Genomic DNA, 14,089 nt, shown 5'->3' on the forward strand with positions numbered 1-14,089 from the left:
CCTCTGTGTTTAAACCTTTTCTTGAGTTCTTATAATAGTGGTCTTATATAATATTTGTCCTTCTGTGACTGACTAAATTCACTCAGCATAATGCCCTCCAGCTTCCTCCATGTTATAAGATGTTTCATGACTTCATCGTTGTTCTTTATCATTGCATAGTATTCCATTGTGTGGATATACCATAATTTGTTTATCCATTCATCCGTTGATGGGCACCTTGGTTGTTTCCATCTTTTTGCTATTGTGAACAGTGCTGCAATGAACATGGGTGTGCATATATCTATTCATTTGACAGCTCTTATTTCTCTAGGATATATTCCAAGGAGCAGGATAACTGGATCATATGGTACTTCTATTTCTAGCTTTTTAAGGAAGCACCAAATCGAGTTCCAAAGTGGTTGTACATTCCCACCAACAGTGTAAAAGTGTTCCAGTCTCTGCACAACCTCTCCAGCATTAATTATTTTGTGTTTTTTGGATTAATGCTAGCCTTGTTGGGGTGAGATGATATCTCACTGTAGTCTTGATCTGCATTTCTCTAATGGCTAATGATCGTGAGCATTTCTTCATGTGCCTGTTAGCTTCCTAAATATCTTCTTTGGCGAGTGCCTGTTCATATCCTTTGCCCATTTTTTAATTGGGTTTTTTGTCTTTTTGTTGTTGAGGTATCTTGTAGTATCTTGTTTTTGCAGTATCTTATAGATTTTATAGATTAGATGCTGATCAGATTTGTGGTAGCCAAAATTTTTTTCCCAGTCTGTAGGTTGTCTTTTTACTTTTTTGGTGAAGTCTTTTGATGAGTATAAATGTTTGATTTTTAGGATCTCCCCGTTATCTAGTCTCTCTTCCGGTGCTTCTGCATTGTTACCTATGGTTTGTATTGTGTTTATGGCATGTATTAGGGCTCCTAGCGCTGTCCCTATTTTTCTTCCATGATCTTTATCATTTTCGATTTTATATTTAATCCATTTTGAGTTAGTTTTTGAGCATGGTGTGAGGTATGGGTCTTGTTTCAGTTTTTTGCAGATGGATATACAGTTATGGTAGCATCATTTGTTAAAGAGACTGTCTTTTCCCTAGTTAATGGACTTTGGGACTTTGTCAAATATCAGCTGCTCATTGGTGGATGAATTTATGTCTGGATTCTCAATTCTGTTCCATTAGTCTACGTATCTGTTGTTGTACGAGTACCAGGCTGTTTTGATTACCATGGCAGTATAATAGGTTCTAACATCAGGTAGTGTGAGGCCTCCCACTTTGTTCTTCTTCTTGAATAATGCTTTAGTTATTCGGGGCCTCTTCCCTTTCCATATGAAGTTGGTGATTTGTTTCTCCATCTCATTAAAAAATGCTGTTGGAATTTGGATTGGGATTGCATTGTATCTGTAGATGCAACACTGGAAACAGTCACTCGTTTATGCCCAAAAAATTGGAAGACAGTTACCTGGCCAGTTGATAGAAGGGACCCATATTTGTGCCAATCCAAAGAAAGGTGATCCAACAGAATGCATAAATTATCATACAATATCATACGCAAGTTAAGTTTTGCTGGAGATAATTCAAAAACGGTTGCAGCAGTACATTGACAGAGAACTGCCAGAAATTCAAGCTAGATTCAGAAGAGGACATGGAACAAGAGATATCATTGCTGATGTCAGATGGATCTTGACCGAAAGCACAGAATACCAGAAAGATGTTTACCTATGTTTTACTGACTATGCAAAAGCATTTGACTGTGTGGATCATACATTATGGGTTAACGTTGCGAAGAATGGGAATTCCACAACACTTCATTGTGCTCATGCGGTACCTGTACGTAGACCAAGAGGCAGTCGCTTGAACAGAACAAGGGGATGCTGCATGGTTCAAAATCAGGAAAGGTGTACGTCAGGGTTGTATCCTTTCACCACACTTATTCAATCTTTATGCTGAGCGAATAATCCAAGAATCTGGACTATATGAAGAAGAACGGGTCATTAGGATTGGAGGAAGACTCATTAACAACCTGCGTTATGCAGATGACACAACCTTGCTTACTAAAAGCGAAGAGGACTTGAAGTACTTTTTGATGAAGATCAAGGACTACAGCCTTCAGTATGGATTACACCTCAACATAAAGAAAAAAAAAAATACTCGCAACTGGACTAATAAGGAACACCATGATAAATGGAGAAAATATCGAAATTGTCAAGGATTTCATTTTACTTGGATCCACAATCAACACCCACCGAAGCAGCAGTGGAGAAATTAAACGGCATAAGCCATGGTGTTTTCAATTGTTTCATATGCGTGCGAAAGCTGAGCAATGAATAAGGAAGACTGAAAAAGAATCGATGGCTTTGAATAATGGCGTTGGCAAAGAATATTGAATATACTGTGGACTGACAAAAGAACAAAACAAGTCTGTCTTGGAAGAAGTACAGCTAGAATGCTCCTTAAAGGAGAGACTTTATTTCACATACTTTGGACATGTTATCAGGATGGACCAGTCTCTGGAGAAGGACATAATGGTTGGTGAAGTAGAGGGTCAGCAAAAAAGAGGAAAACCCTCAACGAGATGGAGTGACACAGTGGCTGCAACAATGGGTTCAAACATAACAATGATCATGAGGATGGCACAGGATCGGGCAGGGTTTCCTTCTGTTGTACATAGTGTAGCTATGAGTCAGAACTGACTAGATGGCACCTTACAACCATAAGAACAGCCAAGATCAGCAAAGCTGACATGAACCTGACTGGAGATTCCTAAGAGAGGCTAGCTGAGACCAGAGGAACCTCCCACTTGATCTCAGCCTGAATTGCCTGCCTGCAGAATTGTGGTTATTGTTTTAAACCATGAAATTTTGGGGAGGTTTGTTACAAAGCAATAGCTAACTGATTCATCCACTTATATACAAAGTGTGAATATGATCTGGAAATTATATTAAACTCTTGGCTCCCAGATTTTACTTTGCAATCCAAATGAAGCATGTCTTTCCCCTCTTTTCCTTAGGCATTACACAAAGAAATCAGTTTATGAGGCCTAGATAATCTGCCTAAATTTGGTGACTCTTCTGACAAGTGGAGCTTTTAGAATTATGGGTAATTTAAGATAGATCTTCTGAGAGGCAGAAAAAACTCTTCAATTTTCTATGCTGTCTGGGTGAAGGCAAGTTGTGAGTTTGGGATTTTGGAGAAGATGTGAAGGAGCCCTAACATACTGATTAAATTTATCTATGTCTCTTGTGTCAGTTATACAGCCTGACATCTGAATAGCCAGCCCAGAGTATTCTTTCATTGTAGAATGTAATAGTGCTGTGTTTTTATTTCTCTGGTTGAAATTTTGTTATAATGGAATTATAGTGTAATATTTTTAATTTCTTGGGCTGAAAATGCTGTGTAAGTGTAAAGAGCTAATCCAAGTTTACAGAATTAATATTTGACAGTAACATTAGTTGGAGTTACATCTGCCTTGGAATATTTCTAATGCACAGTTAGCTTTTTTAACCTCAAAGACAAGTTTTAACTGCAACATACTTTTTCATGTTATCTGGCTCTATTTACTACATTTGTAACTGTGTTCCAAGTATATCTTCAGAGATATCATAAGCCTTTCTGGTGTGTTCTAATTGAATCTCTTAACAGTTATTGCAAAGCAATATTATGTTTTGATAGTCCCTGACATATTAGTTGGCAACAGCCCCCAAAACACTTCAGAGTGCATGGAAGAATTCACTTACTTTATAAAATGTTATTCATAGGTTTGGTGGGGGTGGAGAGGCAGAAAACGATATTAGATTTGCAGGTTCTAATTGTATGATAAGCAATTCTAGTCTATGAAAAAATAATGTGCTGAAGAAAAGTTTGAGTTTTTTAAAAGCAGAAGAATGTGCTCAAACCATGCTTAAAATTACCTTGACTTTTAAAAAACTTCTGGCTGTAGAACGTATCTGGAAAATGATCATCTTTTTCCAGTAGTCTTGGGATAAAAACTGCCACACAAGGCATACAATGGCCTCAGGCAGAAAGGATCCAAGTGGACTGATATACCTGGCCAGACCCATACATGTGGTCTAGTTGGAGCAACTCCTTTTAAAACTCAGATTGATCTTTCATATTTCATATCCACTACTTGGTATTTGACAGCTGGGAGACAACAAATTATCCCCCAAATACTGATGTATTCATGAGTGTTGGACTTTAGATCTGGGCTTATTCCTGCTGTACGTTTATCTTTATTTTATTTTAGCAAGATTAAATTGGGAATTCCTCAGCTTGCTAGGTCTTTATAGTTGCTTGTTATTAATCATTGGAGGATTTTAATATGTTGACGTAGCCCTTTATTTATAACACTGTTCTTTCAGTATAGACTTAGAACAATTCATGTATTAAAATACAGATAAATATTATTTTTAAAAACTCCTACTTATTCTTTCCGGTTTCAGCTTAAATATTTTGTCCTTCTGGGAGCCCTCCCTGCCCCCCTAAATTAGGTTAAATCTCCTTACCATGCAAATCTATACCTCCCTTATTATAATCTTCATCACATTTTATTGTAAATCCTTGTTTAATTGCCTGTGTTTTCTTCTAGTCTGTCTTCTAGCCTGTCATATTCACCTCTTTATCTCCAGACCCTCTCTCAGGTCCTAGCCCATAGTAGGTGATCAAGAGTTGTTTGTAAAACAAACGAAAGACGCTTCTGTTTTTAGTCACTGGCTATACTTAAATTTCCTTTAGTAAAATTTAGTTATATTCTATTTATTCCAGAAAAGGGTTTGAGATGACTTTGCAAACTCTACAGTGCCACACAATTGTTAGATATTCTTTTATCTATCTCCATCATCTTGTCCTTTCTTTCCTTTCTTCTTTCTCTTTCAATTTGTTGTTGTTAGGTATTGTCGAGTCATTTCGGACTCACAACGACCCTATATACAACAGGTGAAACACAACCTGGTCCTGCGCAATCCTTACAATCATTGTTTGAACCCATTGTTGCAGCCACTGTATCAATCCATCTCTTTGAAGGTCTTCCTCTTTATCAAAGACCCTCTAATTTACCAAGCATCTCCTTCAATAGCAAAGGGTATAGGTGAAAAAGAATTGACTTCACTCTTACTATCTATGTGGCCTTAAACAAGTTACTTAATCTTTCTCATCTAAAGTCTTTTAATACATAAAATTGGAATAAAAAAACCAAACCCACTGCCGTCAAGTAGATTCCAACTCTTGGCAACCCTATAGGATACAGTAGAACTGCCCCATAGGGTTTCCACAGAGTGGCTGGTGGATTCGAACTGCAAATCTTTTGGTTAAGCAGCTGAGCTTTTAACCACTATTTATATGATAGAGTTGGGGGTATTAAATGGAATAATGTATGTAAAGATCTTGTATGATAAGTACTCAATAAGTACTACTTCTCTTACTCCAGTCTGGGAAAAAATAGATTAAAAAGAAATCACATCCTAGACTCATCATTTCATCATTATATAATGGCTCATGGCCCAGAAAAATCTAGGTATGGCAGCTGCCAGGGTTAAGGACTTTCGCTGTTTGCTTAAAGAAGTCTACCAGATAATCTGCTCTGCTCTAATGGTAGGAAATTTGATGAGGACAGTTATCCACTAGCCCACAGTCAACCTCATTAGCAAAGAGCAACTCTGCTTCAGCATAAGTCTATCAAACACTAGGGTTGAAATATTACAGTGTGAGGATGAGTGTGGGTCCGACATCAAGCTGCTGAGCTTCAGTATGGTATTTAAACCTCTCTGCACTTTAATTTCTTCATCTGTAAAATGGAACTAATGACCACACCACCTCATGGGGCTATTGTGAGGATCAAATGAGTCATATGTGTGTGTGCTTAGCACAACGCTTGGCACATACCAAATGCTCAGTAAAGATTAGCTTTTGAAAAACAGAAAGTATAATAAAAATGTATTCTTTGCTTTCTGCGGTGGAATTCATTTTTCAAATCTATTTTGCATTCACTAATGGAAATGAGAAAAGAAAAACACCTCTCTAGTCAATGGATTCTGAAACTGGTTTTGGTCACCAGGATAAATCACTGAACACATAGCACTCCTCTAAAAACAGGGATGTGGTTTGTGTTAATTTATCAGGAAACCAGCATTTTAAAGTAGTAGATTTTGGTGGGAAGGTGAGAAGAGACGGGTGTCGAGTGCTAGCTTATATGAGCGCTAACTATGAAATGACAGTGGAATAGTGTTTTGGTTATTCTGAATGTAGGATGTTTTGTAGGAATGCATATACTACCACTAATGAAAAAAATATAACTTTTAATGACAATATTTTATTGGTATATCTGAAGAAACAAAATAGTTCAAATTATTACTATGTGTCTATTTCCAAAGAGCATAATTATTTTACCTTTACATATGGTTGAAAATCCTTAAGGAATATCCTTTCCTGCTTTGTGTTTTAAAACAATATTGACCACTGAAGTACCTTGCCCACTCCTAGTTGAGTACTTCTATGCACTCCCAAATTAGTAATTTTGCGTGTGTTGATAGATCTTTGAAAATTGATATTGGCCTCTCTCCCGTCAGGGACCAAAGAATGGAACTGTTTGCCACCTTTCGTAAGCAATCCTTAGATGGTTTTTCTCCCTCATGGCTGGAGGGAGATAATAGTCTCACGTTAGGAAATTATTTAAGGGCAGACAATTGGCTCTTACAATATTAGAGAACTTATGTTCATTTTTCTTGGCTGCAGTACAATTTTCCCATTAACATAAAACTAGGAGATGATACAGATGCAAGATCAGAGTATGTGTGCTCCACAACCCCCTCCACCATTCCACCAAAATTTACTACTTTATAATTCCGGAATTCTGATGAATTAACACAGGCCACATCCTTGTCTTTGGAAGAATAAAAGCATTGAACGTGTAGTGAAAATATGGCTTATATCGTATTTATAGAATTCTAATTTTAACAGCCTTTACTAAGCTTATCCAAGAATCTCCCGGAGCTTCCTCTCTAAGTGTCCTTTGTGTTATGAGTTTGGACAGGGGGGCAGGGCCCTGACACACAGGGTGGGTCTCACCTCCTATTATGTAGTCAGTGCCTGTGGAATAAGTGCTCAATACAGAAATAAAAGGTATTTCCTATTTTTGTTTCATACCAATGTGACTGATCCTCCACAATCTATAAAATATATAATACATTTAAGGTATTAAAGTATTAAGAAAAAAGTGAGTTTCTGTAGGTACCTAAGATTTTTTTAATCCAAATTCACACTGAATGTAACAGCAAACATCCGATCTCCCCAAATATTTGCCTCAAAATAAAGTAAAATAATAAAGCATGTACTGTTTTTCAATTAGCTAATTTTTTCACTAAGTTCATTTTGCCGCCATACCTAGATTTTTCTGGGCCATGAGCCATTATATAATGATGAAATGATGAGTCTAGGATGTGATATCTTTTTTTTTTTTTTAATCTATTTTTTCCCAGACTGGAGTAAGAGAAGTAGTACTTATTGAGTACTTATCATGCAAGATCTTTACATACATTATTCCATTTAATACCTCCAACTCTATCATATAAATAGTGGTTAAAAGCTCAGCTGCTTAACCAAAAGATCTGCAGTTCGAATCCACCAGTCACTCTGTGGAAACCCTATGGGGCAGTTCTACTGTATCCTATAGGGTCGCCAAGAGTTGGAATCGACGGCAATGGGTTTGTTTTTTTTTATTCCAATTTTATGTATTAAAAGACTTCAGCTGAGAAAGATTAAGTAACTTGTTTAAGGCCACATAGATAGTAAGAGTGAAGTCTTGATGCACCTATTAGGATCACTCTGTTCATCTTCCTTTCAATCTCTATAAATCAGCACCACTCTGGATGAACTTTATTTCCATAGTGATGTAAATGTTCCCTTTTCTCTAGACATCGATTTATTCTTTGAAAAACAATTTCTGAGCATCTACATTATGCCTGGCTCTGGGCTGAATGCTGGAAATACAACAATGAATAGTACAAGTTTTCAGCTCAGGTGTAACTCTCAGCCCAGTGGGGTTTACAATGTGTGTTTATGATACATTTTGAATGTTGCTCTTCTCTACTAGTCATATTTGTTCAGTTATTCTAAAATTCACTGATTTACACATGCATAAACTTTTCATTTTGTTCCTATTACATGCTAGGTGCCTTCACGAAAACCCTGTGAAACAGGTACTAGGTTTCCACAAATCAGAATTTAGAAAACACTACTCACCCAGGCAAAAATGAATCATGCCATATATTACTCACTTTTTCAGTTTTTCATTGAATTAGTAATTAATGTGAAGAAATTAAATCATGTTTTTAAAGTATATTTCTAAAATTTTGACCTAGAAAAAGAAAGTACTTACAGATTTAGTATTCCCTTCAATAACTTCTTCTTCCAGTGGTTCAAGTTTGAGATCCTTTGTTCAGAAGAAGAAATGGGAGAAAATCCAGAAATTAGCTAATTAAAAGAAACACTACATATTTGAATGCTAGCTCTTTTATGGCTAGCTTTGAACCAAAAGAACCTCATTATTTAAAAAGAGATGAAATAATTCTGATTTTTTTCACTGTGCTCTTCCAGTAGAGATTCTTTGTACCCATTTATCAGTTGTAAGGAGCCATTTCAGATGTGTTCTATTTGTTTTGCATTTACTTCACTGATGCCATTAAAAGAGAGCAAAGTGGAGGGAAGACAGACTCATATTAAAACAGAGAGGGGAAGGAAATGGAGGTAAAAATAAAAATTAGAACAACTAGCCAGGCTGATGAACAACTTAACAGGCTGATTTCTTTTGCTGTGAGTATTGCCACAATTCTATATTTCCTAGGAGATTATGACAGACATTAGTGCTACTGCCATAATGCATTGCAAAAAGAAAATGATTTAGAGAGTAAATGGAAACTCCACTATCGATATTCACAAAATATGAAGGACTCTTAAACAGACCCTAGAAACTTCTTTGATGACCAACAGATAATTCAGATGTCCCCAGCGAAACCAAGTATGTAATCTCCAAGGACTCCATTCTGTGAATATAAATCCCAGCATTTCTGCTAAGTAAGGATTAGTCACAATAATTCCATCAAATAGATAAGAAATAAATTGAAAGTCAGAGAAATCCAGACTATCTGAAATAACTTCAAGCTGCTACTAACAGATCTATGTGGCTCTTTCTTGTCTTTTACATATCAACTCAAATATCACCTCCTTAGAGAACCTTGTTAAAGGACCTTCCCAGACCAACCACCTATCTATCCACACCCCTATCTCCACCATATTACTCTACTTTTTCTTCACAGCACTTTTTACTGTCTGAAATAATCTTGTTTCATGGACTTTTTTTTTTTTTGGCCTGTGTCCCCAGAAACCAACTGCTGTATTCCCACGGCCAGAATAGTACCTGGCACATAGTAGATACACAATAAATGTTAATTGAATAAACAAAAGGCTGAATGAATGCCCCATCTAAATAATAGCTTTTCTATAGAGGCAAAATGACACAATCATATAGATATAAATTGAAAATTAAAAGGTACTCCACAGATAAAAACTGTAACTGTACTAATCTCCTTGACTACTACTTCTCTGACATCAACTCAGGTACATTTTCAGTTCTACCTTCTCTGATCTAAGGTGAGAAACATATAAAACAAATTGTATGAGTGTGTGATGTCCTTAATTATATCCCTTGGAGTGAGGATGTCCTATGAGCTGATGACACACTGAGGGCTTGGTGAAGAACGAAGAGGTTTTTTATGTTGTTTTTGTTTTAAACATTAAGGTCTTTTCTGCAGAGTTCAAGGAAAACATGAGATGCAACCTCAGTACACACCTGGAAAAGAAGGAATGCCTGAAGATACTTGTAGAAATTGTGCGTGTACTTTCCCCCCATGTGAATGATACTGGGCTTTGGTTTACAGTGCAGTCAGTGTTTATCATACATAGTTAATGGAGAGAAAAGATAACATATGTTCCACCCCAGGTGCACTTCCTTTTAATGGGAAGATCAAACCCAGTGCTAACAGCTGCAGGAGACAAGGTAGTCAGCAGTGAGATGACGTGCACTTAGCCACTGTTTAGTAATTGGGTAGTTTTTCTCTAAAAACCCAATTCAGCACAGCATAGAATAAGTTGTACAAAGAAACTGAACTTGCACTGTTTTCCCATTCATTTAGACAGTTCATGCTGAGCCACACACAGCTGGAGCCTCATGCTGAAAACCATCACATTGTATTTTCAGCAAACCTGTTAGACACTGTCCTCAAAATGAAACACTTTCCTAGGAAGGGAGAGAGAAAAAAGTCTAGAAGAAAGAGACGTGACGATGTTTTATTTGATGTAAAGTTGGAAAAAAGGTTTCACCTAAGTTTGAGCCATTCTTTTAAAAATAACTATATAAATTTAAGACACCAAATAAAGATAGATTTGCCAAGAGCTTGAAAACCATTTTTAAAAGAGGTTGAATCCGAACTTATTTAACTAAATCCTTGTGTTTTAACGAAGTTTGGTTTTCAAATAGATTTGGATTTTGCGGCCTTCCAACACTGAAAAACTGATTTCCATAGACACAATTTTGCCTATGAATCTTTCTAGTCTCAGCTTACATATCAATTAATAAGGAAGGAGGAAAGCTGATTTTCAGTAAGCTCTTTGTTAAGTATTTGGCCCAGCATGTGGTTAACATAAACTTAACAAACAAAGACTCGATGGTAGGGGAACTAACTGAAACTCTTCAAGGTTGCTTCCTTCGGACTTGGCTCTTCTTTCTATAGAATCTCCTTTTCAGAGGCCGTACCCATTCTCGGGACTTGAGAGTTCATCTTCGTGAAGATGGCTCTTAAGACCTTAATTGGCTGGCCTGGCATCTCTCCTACGAAAATCTGACTGGATGTTTCTGCCTAAGGGTCCTATTGTACCTTGAAACTGAGACATTTAACACATCAGTTCATTTTCTCACCTCACCTCACAAATTATCTCTCACTTGTCTCTCCCTTTTTGGTCAGCAGTATATACTATATACAGCAGTATATATTATAATACACATTATACATATATTATATAGAGTGATATATATTATATATACAGAAAAGAGAGAGACAAGTGAGAGATAATTTGTGAGCTGCGGTGAGAAAATGAACTGGTGTTTTAGATGTCTCAGTTTCAAGATGTTCTCAGACACTCAGGCTCAAATCGTCTGACTCCTATGTGAGTTTCCCCGGTCCTTTGCCCACTATACCAATTCAGTGGTCCTGTTAAATTTCTCTTCAAATCTTTTCATTCATTCGTCCAGGCCCATCTTTTGCCTTCCCTGATTCCATTGGGTTCAGGTCCATAAATCTGATCTTTTAATGCCATTTTCTGAACTAGCTCTGATTGAGATAGAACCCCCACAGTGCTGTATTCTTTACCTGGCTTCCTCCCCTACAGTGCTGTATTACAAAATCGTTTCCTTTGCTGGACTCCCCCACCTCAGCTTTGCATGCGAATCCTGATTTTGCTTGGAGATTATATGTAAACCTCATTGCGCCTGCGTAGTATAATTAAGACTGTTGCTGACGCAACTTGTATGAACTCTCTACTTGTAAACTCCTTTAAAAGTATCTTAACCTGCCTGCCCTTGGCGAGCAGTCTTGGTGGCAGCAGTTCTGACTGGCTCCATTTCCTTCTACGATGAGATTAAGGTGCCTTTCTTGCTTTCATTTATTGGCCAATACAAATCATGCTGAGTAAGAACCTGGGGTTTCCACCCAGTAAGACAGTGACTCTGAGCCTAATTTTTTCTTATATGAATCCATTTTGCATTTCTGCTACCCTATTTTCTATCTAAAGGATCCCTATGATTATGTCACTTACCTGTTGAAAAATAATAAATGCTTCCTGTTGTCTCTGAGGACAAGTCCAAATCCCTTAGTCTGTTATTTAAGGCCCTCCACAACCAGCCCCCATCTGTCTGTACAATCTTATTTGTCACTACTGTACTTCCCTAGGAAAACCTGGTGGCATAGTGGTTAAGTGCTACGGCTGCTAACCAAAAGACTGGCAATTCGAATCCATCAGGCGCTCCTTGGAAAGTCTATGGGGCAGTTCTACTCTGTCCTATAGGGTCACTATGAGTCGGAATCGACTTGACGGCAATGAGTTTTGTACTTCCCTAAATAAAAGCTTCTCACTAGGCTGGTCTACTTAACCTTTACTCCTGCCATCACCTTTGAAAGTCCTCTCCAGCTGTTCTTCCCAAACTTAAATTTTACTTTTCCATAGCACATATTTGTTTGTTCGTTAGCTGACCAGCATTTATTTCAATGTTAATAACATTAATTTTCCTTTCAAGGAATTATCTCTTTTCCTTTTGATACAGTCCTCTGGAATTATCAATCAAGGTATTTTCCCCTCCCCTAGCTGTGACCCTAGCTAAACTGAAGCAGACTTTCCCTCCTGGGAAGTAGCATTTTGAGCAGAATGCCAATAGACCGGAAATGGTTAGAACTCCTTTATTCCAGTGGAGGCAACCTGAGAGACCATCAAATATTTCTTGCCATCTAGATCTCTTCCCATTTCTTAATCCAGTTCTCCAGCCTGTTTGCTGGTACTGTAAACACTCCCATATTCTTCCAGAGAGTGTCTCTTTTCTTCATTAAAGAGATGATTTCTGTTGCTTACACTCAAAATTCCTAATTGAGTCATCATTTTTAAGGCTCAGCTTATGCCTTTCCTGCCACGTGAGGCCCTTACTGAGCACTCTTGCTCACAATGATCATTCCCTCAAGTGAACATCCATAGATTTTAGCATCTGCTCCACTCCTTCGGCATGTCTCAGTCAGTTAGCAAGGATTTGCTGGGCATTAAGAACAAACCGGGTTCTACAAGACCACATTAAAAAAAATCTGTTAACTTTTTTAAAAAAAGAAACATAGTTTATCTATACAAATACACGTAAGTTCTACAAAGTCAGTGATGCTGTCTCAAACATAAATATGTTTTCCTTGGTGCCTGGGCATGCAGAGAAAATGTATTTTTTATTGATTGGCAAAGGCTGCCCCAATATCAAAGCTGTACAGGGGGAATATCACTATAATATCTGGACTATTTGCTAGTAATTGATTTACTCAATAAAAATACATAGAAAATAACTAGAAACATAAAATAGAGTTTTGAAGAACTCTTCTTCACATCCCAACTTGCTCACTCACTGAGTAGCTTCAATAGCAAAAATCATCAGTTAATATGTCGATTTCTAAAAGTTGAGTATGCAATCTCATATTTTAGAATATCACACAGCCATTTCCCAGAATTGATTTGAAATATTTCCAAAACTTCAACCAGGTCATCCCCAAGAGCTGTCATTAGCATTATTCAAGCACACTGCCACCTAGGCCACTCACAGCCTGAGTCAGGCAGCACAGTAGATGTGTTTAACTTTCGATCTTACATCTTATTTTAAATATAACTGAGAGTAGAGGGGGAACTAACATGAGCTTCTACATTTGCTTTAATAAACAAAATCACATAACTGCCAAGCAGCCATTTGTGGGATAGCTGGGATCCTGTCTGTATTGTGTCCATGGGACAGTCATGGATATTGGGGCAATGAGGAATATAGGGCCAGAAACTCTTGGAAAATCAGAGAGAAAAAGAAAAGGAAGCACCCACCTTCTTCTCCAGTCTATCAATTAATTTCTGGAGTCTGTTTATCTGGGTCATCCACTGGTTGTCTTCTTCTAATAAACCTTGTGGGAGAGAAAATTATGAAGGTAATATGTTAACTCTAGATAGAGCAGACATGCCGGGATATCTCATAGCTTTCCTCTTACCCTGAAGGAAGAGTGCAGGGTCACAGTCTAGTCAACACACTTTTTAAATGTATTCACAAGAATACTTTCTAAGTACTGATTTCCATAGACCCAACCCAGCGGGCTCATTTTCACAAGCTTGTGTTTTATGCTGTTGCCTGTACTGGCCTTTGATATTCAAAACAACAGATCCTGCTGAGCCATTTTCACCACCCCCTGAGGTGGTTGATTTTTCTCTTGAAAGAGGAGAACAGCAATTAATAATGCTAGACTTACTTCCTGGGCAATGGCAGGAGCCAGTGAAATCA

The 14,089-nt window shown here is 37.5% G+C and overlaps 1 protein-coding gene across 1 annotated transcript in view; it reads right to left on the minus strand.

Moving 5' to 3' along the window:
- Window positions 1-14,089, minus strand: part of NECAB1 (N-terminal EF-hand calcium binding protein 1) — a 180,231-nt gene that overhangs the window by 17,983 nt on the left and 148,159 nt on the right. The window contains exons 8-9 of the mRNA XM_004370784.1: window positions 13,642-13,718; window positions 8,354-8,407 (exon numbers count right to left, since the gene is read on the minus strand). Of these exons, the coding sequence (XP_004370841.1) occupies window positions 8,354-8,407; window positions 13,642-13,718 (131 nt within the window). The remainder of the gene's footprint in view (window positions 1-8,353; window positions 8,408-13,641; window positions 13,719-14,089) is intronic.

Source organism: Trichechus manatus, unplaced genomic scaffold (genome assembly GCF_000243295.1).
Source record: "Trichechus manatus latirostris isolate Lorelei unplaced genomic scaffold, TriManLat1.0 scaffold00009, whole genome shotgun sequence".
NCBI classification, from domain to species: Eukaryota; Metazoa; Chordata; class Mammalia; order Sirenia; family Trichechidae; genus Trichechus; species Trichechus manatus.